General features: G+C 36.1%; 1 protein-coding gene across 1 annotated transcript in view; it reads right to left on the bottom strand.

Annotated features, from left to right (window-relative positions):
* LOC119769370 (uncharacterized protein DDB_G0280205-like) overlaps window positions 1–14163 on the bottom strand; it is a 53105-nt gene extending 38942 nt beyond the window's left edge. The window contains exon 1 of the mRNA XM_038261421.1: window positions 14073–14163. Within this exon, the coding sequence (XP_038117349.1) occupies window positions 14073–14163 (91 nt within the window). The remainder of the gene's footprint in view (window positions 1–14072) is intronic.
* Between the last annotated feature and the right edge of the window lie 3304 nt (window positions 14164–17467).

Below are 17467 nucleotides of genomic sequence, written 5' to 3'. Positions count from 1 at the left end.
TTAATTACAGCGAAATATTTACAGTTTTTCGATTTTAAAAAAATGAACCTTTTTGTTTGAACCGTTGTTTTTAAAGAGCAATTCCAGCCAAAAACAGGAATTTTTAGGCACTTTTTCCTCGACCCTCACCGATTTCAATGAAACGTTGTAGACATGTTATCCTACGCTTATATAAGCAATTTTTGTGTATATGGAGCCAGTTTCACCCGATAAAGACATTTGAGAAGGGCGTAAGTGCTTTAAATATTTTTGTATTTCGTAATTTAAATATTTCTGTATCTCGAAGCCGTTGCATCGTATCAAAAAGTGGTCAAAGACAAACTTGTGGGAAATTTGACGGTCTTTCCGAAAAAAATACACTGAAAGAAAAAAAACACGCCACTTCTAGGAGATTTTTGTATTTTTTTAAGTTTAAACTCAAATTTGAAGGTAAAATTGTCTGGAGAATCGATCCCCATATTCAGTTTTCGAAAATTTTAGAGCACTTTTCTAAAAAAACAGTTTCAGTAAATGATTTTTGTATTTTTTTCCCAAAAATCTCATAGAAGTGGGGTGTTTTTTCATTCAGTGTATTTTTTCGGAAAGCCCGTCAAATTTTCCACAAGTTTGTCTTTGACCACTTTTTGATTCAATGCAACCGCTTCGAGATACAGAAATTTTTAAATTACGAAATACAAAAATATTTAAAACACTTACGCCCTTCTCAAATGACTTTATCGAGTGAAACTGGCTCCATAGCATAGCATAGCATAGCATAGCATAACGGGTCTGCACCACGCTGTAGGGGGTGCCACAATGGTCAATTCAATATTCTTAGACAATTTGATTGCTGTTTATCGAGTGAAACTGGCTCCATATACACAAAAATGGCTTATATAAGCGTGGGTCTCGTGGCGCAGGGGTAGCGGCTTCGGCTGCCGATCCCGATGATGCTATGAGACGCGGGTTCGATTCCCGCCTTATCCACTGAGCTTCTATCGGATGGTGAAGTAAAACGTCGGTCCCGGTTTCTCCTGTCTCGTCAGAGGCGCTGGAGCAGAAATCCCACGTTAGAGGAAGGCCATGCCCCGGGGGGCGTAGTGCCAATAGTTTCGTTTCGTTTTCGCGTAGGATAACATGTCTACAAAGTACATTTTCAAACATGCTAAATATGATTATCAATGCAGAAAAATGCATTTTATATTGTTTTCAGTTGATATTTTGATGGAAATTTTCATGGAAATTTTGAAGTTTGTTGGAAAAATATTTTTTTGCACCCCGATTTTTCAGACCAATTTTGATAATAAATAAAATAGAAATAAATAAAATAAAACTTATGCTTCACACAATTGACCCCATTTCAAGCAATCATTTTACACGTCCGCACACCCTGGCGGCTCGGAAAAGGAGTTTAAACTAAAATGAAGTGAAAAAATAAGATTTTCTCTGCAATTGCCCCCTTCCCAACACTCATATGCCACAATTCGCGAGCGAAAAAAAAGGGTGGATGATCAACTCGAGCGCGTATGTTGGTCATATTAACCGCCGTATGAACAGTGATTATTTATGGAGTTTTAGTCGCCACTTTTGGTGGAGGTTCCCCCGAAATCGCAGAGCACATAAACCGGTAAAGTTCGTCCGCGGTCCAAGTGCGCAACATCATCATCCAAAGAAAGGGAGTTTAAAGATCAATGAAGGATAAAGCTTCGTTTTTTTTTTGTTGTGGACCCCTGCCAAAAAAAAAGGAGAAGCCAAAAGGTCCCGCGCAGAAATGGCTTGGAATGGCTTTTCGCCGGGGCTTTTTTTGATGGAATGGGGAGAAAGAATTTTTTAAATCATATAATTATTGTCTGCCCGTTTGAACCCCGGGAGGAGGTGAGTCCTTGATGCACCAAAACGATGCATATATGAGATGTTGGCCAAAAACAGCAATTAATTGTGGCCCTCCCCAACTTGTTCTTTATGGCCGAAGCAACAAAAAAAACGAAATCCCCTCGTCGTGAAATATGGTTTTGACGGAGAAAATTGAACCACACAATCTCCGATGGGATTTATGACCCCCGAAATATTCGACAAAATGGCCGCGGGCACAATTAAGCCAAACCAACGCTGCAAACGCTAGTAAAACACTGATTACGTCCAACAACACCCCACCAAGAGCTTTGTTCTACGCTTCGAGCATTGGTTGATATGTTATGGTCTGGAAAAGATAGGTGTTTGATCTTTTTGGACACCCCCGTCGACATTCTTGGATCAAGCATAGGTAATGCTACTCTATTATGCACGCACTCTATTATGCACTTTTTCTTTTAAATAAAAAACGAAAATCAGGATCTCCAAAAAAAATGGTAAAGGGATATCATGATCCTAGATAAGTCAACTACAGGTAGCCTTCCCCTATGATCCTCCTGATATCGATCCATCTACGCCAGAATCGATCCATCGCAGCGCAATAAAAGCCAATTTATCTTCCCCATCCAAATTTTAAGCCACACTCTCTGACTCCAGAGCCCCAGCCCCAGACAGATCATATCGATCCGCGTACGACCGCGTTGATTACCTCCGCGCGACCTGAGATCTTCTTCACACAATCAATTTGAATTACGACCGACTTCGCCTTTCAATCACGTCACAATTTAAGCAAAGCTTGTTAAGCCCAGTCAGAAAACGACAATCATACAATAACACAAGAAACAAGAAAGGGGGCTTATCGTCGAGAGTCGAGACTTTAATGCTGATTTTGTGGGACCTATTTTTCACTTTTATTTGTTCTGGCCTTTATTTTCGACTATGGTCCGTGGTCCTCGCGCGGGCTCCAAACGTCGTCGAACGTGTTGTTTTTATTCGTTTAGTATGCTAATTTTATCCCCATCAAGGTTGTCCGCATAGAGGACGAGTCAAATACCAAATGCCACACGGTTGAAACCTAGCACAGCTGGGATGGGTTCAAGTTCACTGTGTTTTGGTTTTTTTTTTTATAAATACAGTATCCTTGTCAAACAAGCTTAGACAAATCTCACTTCCTCATCAGTAAAAAAAAGTTATCTGTTATTTGGCAATGAAACCATCAAGGACCTTTGCACGATAACGTTCTGCAAGATAACTTTAGTCTTTTTTTTAAAGATAATTTCTGGAGCAACATTTGAAAAGGGCGCATAAGCATTTTGACAGCTAGAACTATTTTGCAAATTCCGAGACAACAGGTAATTATTCAGCACATCGAGTTTTGTGAAAAAATTAAATGTTGGCTCGGAATTTGCAAATTAGTTCTCACAGTAAAAAAATGTAAATTTGGAAGGTGTAATTTTGGAAGGTTGACCTTCCTCTTAAATGTTGTAATTTTACCTCAATTAAGACTGAAAATGAGGCATTACACCAGAAAAGTGGTAAAATTACACATTTCCAGAGGTAAAATTACACATTTTTTCTGACATAAAAGATGTACTCCCTCCCAGATATAATATTACCATGATTTTTTTTTCTCTGTAGCTGTCAAAATGCTTATCTGCCAGCCCGGGAGCATGTTGACAGCTCCCATACAAACTGAGCGTACCTCTTTTTGTGGACCCAGTGGGCCTAAGATGGCGGCCTTTGATATTATCTAGCCAAACTTTTGAAAATGGCGAGTAGTTTGAATAAATATAGTTTTTGCCTTGTTTCGGTTTAAAATGACAAAATAAGCAGTCTGGAATCTTTTTCTTGAAAAACTTGTTTAAAGATACACCAAGTTCAAATATTAGTCTAGAACAGTTGAAATGAGCGTGCCGCGAATGCCGTCACGAAAAAAAAAAGATTCCCATGCAAATTTTGAGTTGCGTATTTAATGGGCGGACTTCGACGAGGCCCACTAGCCATCTGTCGGTGAATACGCGCAACTCACGAAAACTGTCATCTTAGGGTCCGGCTGTTATCCATCCTTTTCTCGTGTTGCTCCAGATTTCAGGGGGACACAACAATAAAAAGTATAAAAATTTAAATTACGGGCCATGTTTTTAATATTTGAATGAAAAAAGTTTCCAAACGATCATCATTTCAGGCTGCAAATTTTTGAAAAACGCTTTTTTTCGATTGCTCAAAAATGGGAAGGGTCGTACCACCCCTCCGTAACGAGATATCGGAAAATGGAGCTCGAATTCGTGAGTTAAAAAAGTCATGGCAATATTAAATCTTGGAAGGGGTAGATTTTTCATATCAGAAAAAAATGTGTAATTTTACTTATGTAAAAGTATTATTTTATCACTTTTCTAGTGTAATGTCACTTTTTCAGTATCAATTGAGGTATAATTACATCATAATAGAGGTAATATTCAACCTTCAAAAACTACACCTTCCAAATTCACACATTTTGTTACTGTCAGGGCCGTGTACAAGGGGGGGGTTTTAGGGGTTTAACCCCCCCTGGCAAATTAAGTTAGTTACACCCCATGCGCCCCTCGGCCCGAAGGGCCGATTTTTTTTTAGCTAAGTTGCTAAAATGCCAAAGAGATTTTTTTTTCAAATCGATATGAAAAATTTGACTGGAGGCGCCCCTATGACTAAAACATTTTTATGAAAATTATGATAATTTAACTAGACGCGCCCCTTAGACTTAATTATTTTCAATACGAATATGCAATATAAAAATTTGACTGGAGGCGCCCCTACGTCTTAAAAAAATCATGCAAATTCTCGAAATGAAATATTGAATGGAGGCGCCCCTACGACTTAAAACAAATCATATTAATTTTTTTATAAAAATTGACTGGAGGCGCCCTTATGACTTGAAAAAAACATGAAAATTCTCGATATAAAAAAATTGACTTGAGGCGCCCCTATGACTACCACATTTTTATGAAAGTTTAACTGGACGCGTCCCTTAGACTTAATTATTTTCAATACGAATATGCAATATAAAAATATGACTGGAGGCGCCCCTACGTCTTAAAAAAATCATGCAAATTCTCGAAATGAAATATTGAATGGAGGCGCCCCTACGACTTAAAAAAATCATATTAACTTTTTTATAAAAACTGACTGGAGGCGCCCTTATGACTTGAAAAAACCATGAAAAATCTCGATATAAAAAAAATGACTGGAGGCGCCCCTATGACTACCACATTTTTATGAAAATTTAACTGAACGCGCCCCTTAGACTTAATTTCTTTCAATACGAATATGCAATATAAAAATTTGACTGAAGGCGCCCCTACGACTGTAAAAAAAATCATACAAATTTTGTTATGAAAATTTGACTGGAAACGCCCTTATTACTTAAAAAAATCATGCAAATTCTCGATATGTAAAAAATTTGACTGAAGGCGCCCCTATGACTAAAACATTTTTATGAAAATTATGAAAATTTAACTGGAGGCGACCCTAAGACTTATTTTTTTTCAATACGAATATGCAATATAAAAAATTGACTGGAAGCGCCCTTACGACTTAAAAAAATCATGCAAATTCTCGATATGAAAAATTAAATATAGGCGCCCATACGACTTTAAAAAATCATACAAATTTTGTTATGAAAATTTGACTGGAGGCACCCTTATGACTTAAAAAAATCTTGCAAATTATCGATATGAAAAATTTGACTGCAGGCGCCCCTATGACTAAAACCTTTTCATGAAAATTATGAAAATTTAATTGGAGGCGCCCCTAAGACTTAATTTTTTTCAGTACGAATATGCAATATAATAATTTGACTGGAGGCGCCTCTACATCTTAAAAAATCATGCAAATTCTCGAAATGAAATATTGAATGGAGGCGCCCCTACGACTTAAAAAAAATCATATTAACTTTTTTATAAAAACTGACTGGAGGCGCCCTTATGACTTGAAAAAACCATGAAAAATCTCGATATAAAAAAAATTACTGGAGGCGCCCCTATGACTACCACATTTTTATGAAAATTTAACTGAACGCGCCCCTTAGACTTAATTTCTTTCAATACGAATATGCAATATAAAAATTTGACTGTAGGCGCCCCTACGACTTTAAAAAAAATCATACAAATTTTGTTATGAAAATTTGACTGGAGGCGCCCTTATTACTTAAAAAAAATCATGCAAATTCTCGATATGTAAAAAATTTGATTGAAGGCGCCCCTATGACTAAAACATTTTTATGAAAATTATAAAAATTTAAGTGGAGGCGACCCTAAGACTTATTTTTTTTCAATACGAATATGCAATATAAAAAATTGACTGGAAGCGCCCTTACGACTTAAAAAAATCATGCAAATTCTCGATTTGAAAAATTATATATAGGCGCCCATACGACTTTCAATAATCATACAAATTTTGTTATGAAAATTAGACTGGAGGCACCCTTATGACTTAAAAAAATCTTGCAAATTATCGATATGAAAAATTTGACTGCAGGCGCCCCTATGACTAAAACCTTTTCATGAAAATTATGAAAATTTAATTGGAGGCGCCCCTAAGACTTAATTTTTTTCAGTACGAATATGCCATATAAAAATTTGACTAGAGGCGCCCCTACGACTTAAAAAAACATACAAATTTTATAATGAAAATTTGACTAGAGGCGCTCTTATGACTTAAAAAAATCATACCAATTCTTATATTGAAAATTTGACCTATGACTATGAATGAAACATTTTTATGAAAATTCTCAATATGAAAATTTAACTGGAGGCGCCCCTACGACCTAATTTTTTAAACATATTCTCAACATTAAAGATTTGACTGGAGGCGCCCCTTAGAATTAAAAAAATCATGCGAATTCTTGATATGAAAAATTGACTGAAAGCGCCCCTATGAATTATTTTTTTAAATACAAATTCCCAATGTAAAATATGACTGAAGACGCCCCTACGACTTTAAAGGCATATGCTCGATATGGCAACTTGGATTGAGGCGCCCTTATGACTTAAAAAATCATACAAATTCTTATTATGAAAATTTATTTGGTGCCGCCCCTACGACTTAATTTTTTAAACAAATTCTCAATATTGAAAATTTGACAGGAGGCGACTTAAAAATCATGAAAATTTTCGCTATGAAAAATTTAATGAATGCGTCCCTACGACTTTGAAAAAATCATACAATTTCTTATTATGAAAAAATGACTGGAGGCGCCCTATGACTTAAACATTTTTATGAAAATTCTCGATATGAAAATTGAATTGAAGGCGCCCCTACGACCTAACAAAATCATGCAAATTCTCGAAATGAAAAATTGATTGGAGGCTCCACTACGACTTTAAAAAAATCATACAAATTTTATTATGAAAATTTGACTGGAGGCGCCCTTATGACTTAAAAAATCATGCAAATTCTCGTTATGAAAAATTTGACTGGAGGCGTCCCTTTGACTTAAACATTTTTATGAAAATCATGAAAATTTAACTGGAGGCCTACGACTTAATTTTTTTTTAAATAAAAGTTCACAATATAGAAACTTGACTGGAGGTCCCTTTTAACTTAAAAATATCATGCAAATTCTCGAAATGAAATATTGAATGGAGGCGCCCCTACGACATTAAAAAAATATATTAATTATATTTTAAAAAATGACTGGAGGCGCCCTTGACTTGAAAAAAACATGAAAATTCTCGATATTAAAATTTGGTTGTAGGCGCCTCTATGACAAAAACATTTTTATGAAAATTCTTGATATGAAAATTGAATTGGAGGCGCCCCTACGACTTAAAAAAATCATGCAAATTCACGATATAAAAAATTGAATGGAGGCTCCCCTACGACTTCAAAAAATTCATACATTCTCGATATGAAAATTTTTACTGGAGACGCCCCTACGACTAAAAATTTTTTATGAAAATTATGAAAATTTTACTGGAGGCGCCCCTACGATTTAATTTTTTCCAATTCAAATTCTCAATATAAAATTTTGACTGGAGACGCCCTAACAACTTAAAAAAATCAGGCCAACTTTCGATATGAAAAAATGAATGGAGGCTCTCTTTTGACTCAAAAAAAATCATACAAATTCTTTTTATGAAAATGTGACCTATGATAATTATGAATGAAACATTTTTATGAAAATTCTCAATACGAAAATTTAACTGGAGGCGCCACTACGACCTAATTTTTTTTAAACATATTCTCAACATTAAAAATTTGACTGGAGGCGCCCCTACGACTTAAAAATATCATGCAAATTTTGGATATGAAAAATTGACTGGAAGCATCCCTATGAATTATTATTTTTTAAATATGTATTTAAAAAAAATAATGTTAATGTAAAAAATATGACTGAAGACGCCTCTACGACTTTAAAGGCATATTCTCGATATGGCAACTTGGACTGAGGCGCCCTTATGACTTAAAAAAAATCATACAAATTCTTATTATGAAAATTCAACTTGTGACTTAAATTTTTTAGAACAAATCTTCAATACCAAAAATTTGACAGAAGGCGCCCCTACGACTTCATCATGAATCATGATGATTTTCGCTATGAAAAATTTAATGGATGCGTGACTACGACTTAAAAAAAATCATACAATTTCTTATTATGAAAATTGACTGGAGGCGCCCCTATGACTAAAACTTTTTTATGAAAATTATGAAAATTTAATTGGAGGCGCCACTACGACTTTTAAAAAAATCTTACAAATTTTTTATGAAAATTTGACTGGAGGCGCCCTTATGACTAAAAAAAATCATGCAAATTCTCGATATGAACATTTTGATTTGAGGCGCCCCTACGACTTAAAAAAATCATGCAAATTCTCGATATGGAAAATGGAATGGGGGCGCCCCTATGACGTAAACATTTTTATGTAAATTCTCAATATGTAAGTTTTACTGGAGGCGCCCTTATGAGTGGGGAAAAAAATTGGTAAAAATATTGAAAAAAGTTGAATAATCAGTGCCCAAATCAGCTTAAAAATGATAAAAATATTTTAAACATAAGATTTTACTGGAACCGCTATTATGACAAAATTAAAACATTCAACAAAAAAGTTTGACTATCGACGCCCCTCTAGCAACATAAAGACTGTTTAATAAGAGCAAAACAAAGTTTGGCGTACGGTAACATAAAAAATAAAAATTCTGTTTAGCGTTCTAGCTACAACAACTTTTTGCGCCGGTTGGCAAACTTTGTTTGACTAATTTTGAATAGTCTTTATAGCTTGAGGAGCGCCGATAGTCAAATAATTTTATCAACAAAAAGCCGCTGGTAAAATCCTATTTTTAAAATATTTATCTTTGATCTTTTTTTATGTTGCTCTACTTTTTTCATTTTTTTTTATTTTGTCATGAGGCCACCTCTAGTGAAATTTTATTTTCAAAAAGGTAGTCAAATTGTTTTATTTAAAAAAATTATTTCATCACAAGGCGCAACTTTTTATCATTTTTATGTTGTTTAAGCTTAGGGTAGGGTAGTCATCAATGAGACACTTTTGGTTTTCAACTTTCAAAGATTTTTCTCATTTTTTCATCAGCATGTTTTAATGTGCTTTTTGTTGCATTATCTTTCTTTTAATGTGTTCTAACATTGACTAAAATATGAAATCGATCCGACATCTACAGCCAGAGTTATTCAACTGTCTCATTGTAGACGCACTTGGCAGGAACAATGAGACAGCTGGGGAACAATGAGACACACTACGAAAATCAAGATTTTTCTAGTAAAACATCATGTTTTTCTATTGTTCCATTGCAGGTAACTTGCCTTGAACATTTTAGAGCAATTTTGCCAACATGAAACTTTAATTAACAAAAGTTATACTAAAAAGTATTTAAATTTTGTAAAATCCGTATATTTATACCAAATAACTTTGTATTTTTGGTTAAATGAAGTTAAAACTCTATAAATATGCCAAAAATCACTTTTAATTCATGTTTTGAAAGATTTCCATAGATTTTGAAAAGTTTAATGAAGAAAAATCAAAGTGTCTCATTGTTACCCATGGGCTGAAATGAGTGGGGAACAATGAGACAGCCCTGGATTCTGAGTATATTCTAAATTTTGGCCAAATGTAATGAAAGGACATTGTAGCCCAACTTAATCCCTATAGAACGTCGAAAGAAATTTGAAGAAATATTAGTTTTGGTGTAAATGGCAGCCTACGAGCGAAAAAGTTTTTTTTGTCTATAATTTACTTTTACACTCCAGAATCAAACATTTATGAATAACTTTTCAAGGGAGCGTCCATAACCAAAGCCACTAATATGGCAGACGTGTATCCCGTAGACACACCTTTCCCCCAAATATGAGCCTGATTGGTTGAAACTACGACTTGTGAGAGCCATTTTTTCATTGTTCCCCTTGTCTCATTGATGACTACTCTACCCTACTTTTTTTGATTATTTTTTTTACGTGTTGTGAAACTTTCTTTGAAATCTAATTTTCAAAATATTTTCATCATTTCTATGGTGCTATTCAGGCGTTGATAGTATTTTTTTAATATGTTAATTATTTTATCATTTTTTAAATCTTGTTTATGAGAGAGGTGCCTTTTCGGAACATTTTCTGGTGTAAATCGAAATATATCTTTGTTTCCTGTAGCAACTTTGTTACTTTTTATCGATTTTCTAGGACGTTTCTTCAGAAAAGTCAAGGAATCGATAGAAATATATTCAAAATTATCTCTTTTAATTTTTTATACTCAAAAAATCTGTTACAAATGTTTGACCCAAAAATGAAGTTTCTTATCTAATTTTTCAGATTTTCAGAAAATTCCGTCCAAAGATACAAAATTTCATACGTTTACATACCCATTCCAGCCCTCAAAATTGTATGGAGACTTGCATGAAAAAACAAATGATGCAAAATTGCTTCTTTTGACATAGGGAATGCAAAGAAAAGTCGATTGAAAACCAGTAGTTTCCGAGTTATGATCAGTTGAACACTTTCAGTTTATCCAGCTACAACCCAACCCCACCTCTAGGCGGGGTTCGATCTAATAATTAGCCAAAAATCTTTTTTTTACCAATTTTCGACCTTTAAAAAGCATTGGAAAGGTGAACTCTTAAAATTTGTTTTTTTTAGGGTTGAACGTGTGACTTGTTTTATTTGACTTTACCAATGTAAATTTTTCTTGGCTGTGTTTTTCACAAATATTTTCTGTACTTTTTTTTTCTATTGTTTCAGACTATACCTCTAAGCATTTTTTAACAATTTAAATGATAATGGTTTGTTCTAGAGTAAAAATTAAAAACATACAAAAAAATAATGAAAAATTGGCTGTAAAAACATGACAAATTAGGTGCTAGAATAGGCCAAATACTACCAAAAACAAATATCAACTAAACAAGATAAATGCAAATATTAAAACTATAAATGAAACAAAAACAACAAAAACAAGAGACGTAAACTTTTTCGTAGAACAAAAGTTGCTCAAAATGTCAAGGGAAAAATTTAAAAAAATCGAAAAAAATTGGGCAGCAAAGGGTTAACTCTTAGAAAAATCAAGTTCATCGATTTGATTTCTTTGAGATTGTGTATCTCAGAAACAAATTGCTCGATTTGAAAGTTTCAGAGAGAAAATTGTACAAAATTTTCTTGAAAAGAAACCAAAATAAATTGAAAATGCAGTCCTAAAATTAGCTTTAACCTGAAAACGGTACATTTTGTTAACAAAATTGCTTCAACAATTTTTGTCCACTTTTACGTTTTTTTTCTTCAAAAAAATCATATCTCCTAAACCAGATGAATAATATGACCGGCCCCAGAATTGTATGGACATTTGTATAGAAAAACGAATTATGCAATTGTGCTTCTTTTGACATATGGAATGCATGGTGCATGGCAAAGTTTCATCCAAATCAAAAAATGAAAAGCTAAAAATCGTGAAAAAAATTTGCGAAATCGTTGAGAACTACTCTTAATATTTAAAAAAAAAAACTTATGAAAACTTGTTTTGAGCAATTACCGCTACACTTCTTCACTAAAACCCCGTTTTACGCTCCACAAGTGAACGGCCCATGCCTCTTCCGATTTACGCCAAAACTCTCATATGCGCAAAAATCTCAAATTCGCTCAAACTCCGAATTAACGCCCCCCCTTCATGGTGCTATTCAACACGATTTGCAGCACCAATTCAAAAAGTGTAGTCTCCTGTTGCACCAATGTAAAATATATAAAAACGAAGTTGACTTTATATCTGTCGGCCGGTACTAGACCAACCACTGTCTTCCTTTTAACTACAAGGACTTCGCCGCCCTATTTGAGTAAGGCACAGAGCGACGGCGCCGGATACCCATATTTACACTTAGAATTTTAGAGCGTCCGCCGCGGGATTCGAACCAGCAAAATATATGTAAAATATACCAAAGTATTATTTATTGAGTTTAAAGATTGACTGTTAGCGCCCTTTCGCAATCTAAACAAGCACCCCATGCGCCCCTTTCGAGAAAACCCTCCCCTTTCGAAAATCCTGTGCACGGCCCTGGTTACTGTGATCAGGAACAAAAAAATTTCTCTTGGGATAAAGTTTCATGCAAGTCCCTTTTTTATTGTTGTAATTGATTGGCACAGTTTTCATTTTTTATAGAATCAAGTATCTGATTTATTTTTAGCTTAGGTCATCGAAATTAAAAGATATGAGTAGTCTTTCAAAATAATTTAACCTCGCAACAATTTTTTTGAAGGTAGAGCTAAATTTCAACAATTATGACTAGCGTAAAGTGATCATTCTGCTTAATTTTTTAACATACCTCAAATATAAAGAAAATCAATTCCTTTTAAAGTTTGACAACGTTTTGTTTGATAGTGAAAGTTTTGAAATGACGAACAAAATTGTTTAAATTAGTGCATTTTTTATTTCAAAATTGATTCCCTTCAACTTTTTATATACAGCAAATCTGGAGAAACATTTGAAAAGAGCGCATAAGCGTTTTGGCAGCAAGAACTATTTTGCAAATTTTGAGACAAGTATTTAGCAAAATCCGCACTGTTGAAAGGTAGCTGGGGAGGGCAAGTATTGTTTTACACTTCGAGTTTTGTGAAACAGTTTCCGCTTGTCTCAGAGTTTGCACAATTGCTCCAGCTGTTTAAATGCTTATCCGCCCTTTAAGATGTTTCTCCAGGAAATTCAATTAATGCTAAAACTAAATTTATCAAAAAAAAACCTTAATACATAGTTTTCAGCAAAATTTAAAAGTTTTCATACGTATAAAAGGTGAAACAAACGATACAGTCCAGACTCGATTATCCGAAGGTTTGTCCGGATAATCGAATCAAGAAAAAAAACATATTTCTTTTTTCATTTTCTTGTTTTTAACTTTGAATTCAAGTTTTGCCTACTAAGTAACAAAATGCATATTTTCAATATTTCGTGTCCGCCATATTCACCGCTATCTTGGATTCAAAAATTCAAAATTATTTTAGCGTAGTTAAGGGGTTATACTAAAGCTCGACAATCAAAAATAGGACAACGAAAAAAAGATCGTGCAATTATCCTAAGGTTTAATTATAAAAAGTGAAATGTTTCCGAGGCCTTCGGATAATCGAGTCTGGACTGTACATTTTTTTACAACATCTACTTAGGCTGGTACAAATTTTATTTAAAGTTTTTGTCCCCCCTCCCTTCAATGTTGGCCCGAAAAATCAGGGGGCAAAACAAATTTTTTTTTCAAAAAACTTCAATATTTTTATGAAAATTTAAGTGCAATTAGTTAAAATCAATTTAAAATGAATTCTCCTGCGTTTAGAATCATATTTAGCATGTTTGGGTTGATTTAAAAATCTTTTGAATTTTTGAAAATTTTCGATGTCTACTATCGCTAAAGTTTTTTTTCGCAAAAATTTTTGTTTTCGTCAAATTTTACAGTTTTTGAAAACTTTTATTGCAAAACAACTGAACTAGTGTAAAATACATTTTAAAATACTTTTTCCATGCAAATGTTGAAACTATGGCCTGTTATTTTAAAATTTATATTTTTTTTACTACGGCCAGAGCCGAGGGACAAAAACTTTTAAAAATATTTGCATCGGCCTTACAGACATCCGAAAAAAAACATAAAGTGTTTTTTTTAATTAGAAATTTTTACACTAATTCTTAGATATTATGAAATCTTTTGAAGCATTGAGCTTTGTTAAATAAAGATTTTTTAAATTGATTCTCCCTTGATATTTAAAAGGGCCACAAGGTTTGCAGCAAAACAAACAAACTCACCTGCAGTGGACGCTCCTGATGCACCGCTGCTGTTACCGCCACCTCCACTTCCGCTGGGAAAAATACTGTTCTTACACAGCCGGGAAAACATGATCCGTGCGCGCCAGTCCCTTTCCTTGATCCAACCATAAAAAAAGCACGAACAACCGGCTGCACCCAAACGCACCAGAATAGCACAAATAAATTCTGGAATAATTTATACGTTTCTCTCACTTGTTATATAATTAGTGCACTTTTTTTCTCAACACTTGACCCATGAAGTTTGAGAAGGTCATTTTTCTTCACTCGGCACAGTTTCACACCTCGAAAGCACATATAAATTAATTATTAGGGTGATAAAGTTGAATTAATTTTCCTTCTTCTTCGTTATGTTAATCCAAACTGTATCAGATCTTCCTCTCGATTATCTTTGGTTTAAATACTTTGGTAATGAAATGGTTACACACAGCTTAAGCGACTGTAACACTCCCAACTGCGATGTCAATCGCTGACTGACTAAGCAATCGAACGGCAGCAGCAGCAGTCTTCAAGACATTCGGAAGTCTCGCCCCATCGGCCGGAAGCGTTGGTCTCCTGTTTCAGCGGAAGCGATCGTCGTTGTCGTCGTAGTACGCATCGAGCTCTAAAGAAAGTTTTGGCACAAGTCACGTCACCCACGCGACCTGCGCTGAACTTCTTCGGTTCTTCTTCGCCAGTCTCAGCATAAGCTCAATCTATACACTCGAGTTAGGGGGGAAGACACACCGAGTACGACAACAACCGGACACGGAGACACTCGATCCCGACTTTGGGAGCCCTACCGTTCGATGGTTACTGGCTCGGTCGGCGTAGTCCACAGTCGACGCTGGAGATGGAGTAGGAGTTGGTTTAGCTTGGATTGGCTCAAACTTCTCGCAGGTAATACGCGCGCGCACTCCCGGGCACAGGTGTTTGTTCGTTCATTTACTTTCTGCACACACACAATATGTGTGTGATTTAGTGTGCTGCTGCTGCTGCTGTTTACGGACCGTGAAAAGAAGCACCGCATCGGCGGTGCTAGGGGACGGTGTGTCGGAAGTGGGATTTTTTTAAAGGTATTTTCAGATGTGATACACGTGAATTTTGGTCTTAATTTGAGTTAAAGACGCCAATGAAACCAAATAAAGTTAGGCGCGATGTTGCCACTCGCCATATAAAATGTTGTTGTGCTATACTTTGCCACACGCGGCAATTGAGTCAATATAGGTAATCCCATTTTTATATGGCATTTTTTTCAAATGTAGTTTGTCACATTTGCAAGCACGCCTATTCATAACATTTTTTATTGATTATCGGTACTCTAGCACCCAAATTCAACAAAATTTCTAGACATTCGTTGAATGCAAATTGTAAAGCATTTATTAAACAAAAGTATTTCTCATTTTTAAAAATTCTGGAGTTATAGTTTTAGAAAAGATCTAACGTCATGATTCGAATTCCCGGACGCTTCGAAACCCGGACACTTCATCTTCCCAATCAAACCGTTCTCCGCTTGACGGGTTCATTCCGCTTCGAATTCCGCTTCGAAAATTGCTTCGAAATTTTCCAAACGGTTTGTCTGGTTGGGTTCCGCTTCGATTCCGTTTGAGCATTTTTGCACAAGGGCGACACCTGCTGGTGTATGGTGGAACCTCGATGACATTTCGCCGCGTTTCGCTGAAGCGGTTTTCTTGTTGATTTTTGGCAATCAAACGTCAAAGTGTTAGGAAAAAAAATCGGAAAACTTGATCGGTCATGTTTTCATGGTTTTCATTCGCGCCACGTTTTTCGAAGAAAAAAAACCATTTTACTGTGGAAATAAAAGGTGAGTTACGCTGCATTTCTGATGATTCGGACCATTGACCCAATAACCGACGACTCCTTCAGATTTCTGGCCACCGTTCCCGGGCTCGGCGGAACCGGCTTCTTGCATGTGTCTTCCAGTTTCTCCATCCTGGTTATGTTGCCCAGTTACGAAGCGGATTGCGAAACGATATCAACCGGCAGCTGCGCACGGCCGGGGAACCGGTCAAATATGAGGAGATTATATATATATATTCAGGTCGAAGGAATCTACGCGGTGCCGTACGAAAACTGCTTCTACCGGGTTGTGGTGCTGGAAAAGGTCTGGACGGATTTCTTTAACTTATTTATAGGTTATGAATGACAAACCTCTTCCTTTTGTTTCAGATCGCCTCGTCAAAGAGCTTGGTTAGTCATTCCGTCAACGGAGTTGCGACCGCCGCTGCTGTTGATGAAGACTGCCCAACTTTGCCTTCGGTTTTGACCGGCTTACGTGCGATTAGCAGTCTTCCACCATGAAGGCCACCTTCAAGGACGTCGAGGGAAAGCGCCAGCTTTCCGGAACTTTGTCTGGGACTTTAAGCAGGTCGACATCAACTACAGGCCGCAGGACAAAAGCATCGTCCGGATCGTCCAGATTACATAACATCTTGATGAACTCGCGATGCCGTACCGGGCTTAAGTCTTGAAAGTCGTCTCCGCGAACGCCGTCGAAGTCTTCGATCTGGACAACGACTCCATCAAAACGGCCCCCTCGGACAAGTTGCGTAGTTCCACAGGGTTTACCCGCACCGCCGTTTAAAGTCCCGGACTGATCATCGAGTAAATGCAAGACTTGAGGTCCACCAAACGTCTCCTACAGCAAATGTTTGAAGTCAAGTCCTGTATGTTCAACGGCCGTCGCTGACCGACCTGAAAATGAACCGCTCGCTGGAGAACCACGCCAAGAAGCTCAACGAGGCGGCCAAAGCGGAAAAGCGCAAGAGCGAGCACAGGAGGTAGAAGCTGCTTGGCAGGCCAAGGCAGAAGCTGAACGTAAACAGCAGGAACAGGAAGCGGAAATCGAACGCAAAAAGTGCCAATAGAAAGAGGCCACTTCAATATTTTGTCTGTTAACCTACAAAAACAATAACTAAAATAAGGGGACTCAGGGTTGGGCCGCGTTTCACTCAACGATTAATATAACGGAAAATAAATAAAACTAGTTTTAAAGTAAGAAAATCAAGATAAATCAACCTTTCTGGTTGAATTCCAATAATTTGGATTCAACCAAAACAAAAAAGAAAAACACCTAGAAAAAAAAAGAAGAAGAAGCGGCTGTCAAAACTAACCCGTCCATTCCGTTTCGATTCCGTTTGAATTCCACTTGAACCGATTTGCGGCGAAAACTCAAACGGAACCGGTTGTTGCGTTTGAAACGGAATGCGTTTTAGAATCTAAAACGAACACTGTTTAGAATTCGAATCGAACTTTTTTCGCTCAAGCGGAATTCTAAACGGAATTCAAACGGAACGCGCTGAGTGGGTTGTTTCATGAATTATTTGGATATAAGTTCACATTATGAATGTCAAAACTGTGTTATTTGATGAATTCAA

Source organism: Culex quinquefasciatus, chromosome 3 (genome assembly GCF_015732765.1).
Source record: "Culex quinquefasciatus strain JHB chromosome 3, VPISU_Cqui_1.0_pri_paternal, whole genome shotgun sequence".
NCBI classification, from domain to species: Eukaryota; Metazoa; Arthropoda; class Insecta; order Diptera; family Culicidae; genus Culex; species Culex quinquefasciatus.
Note: the sequence above shows the minus strand (reverse complement) of the source record. Positions and strands in the feature narration are given on the sequence as shown.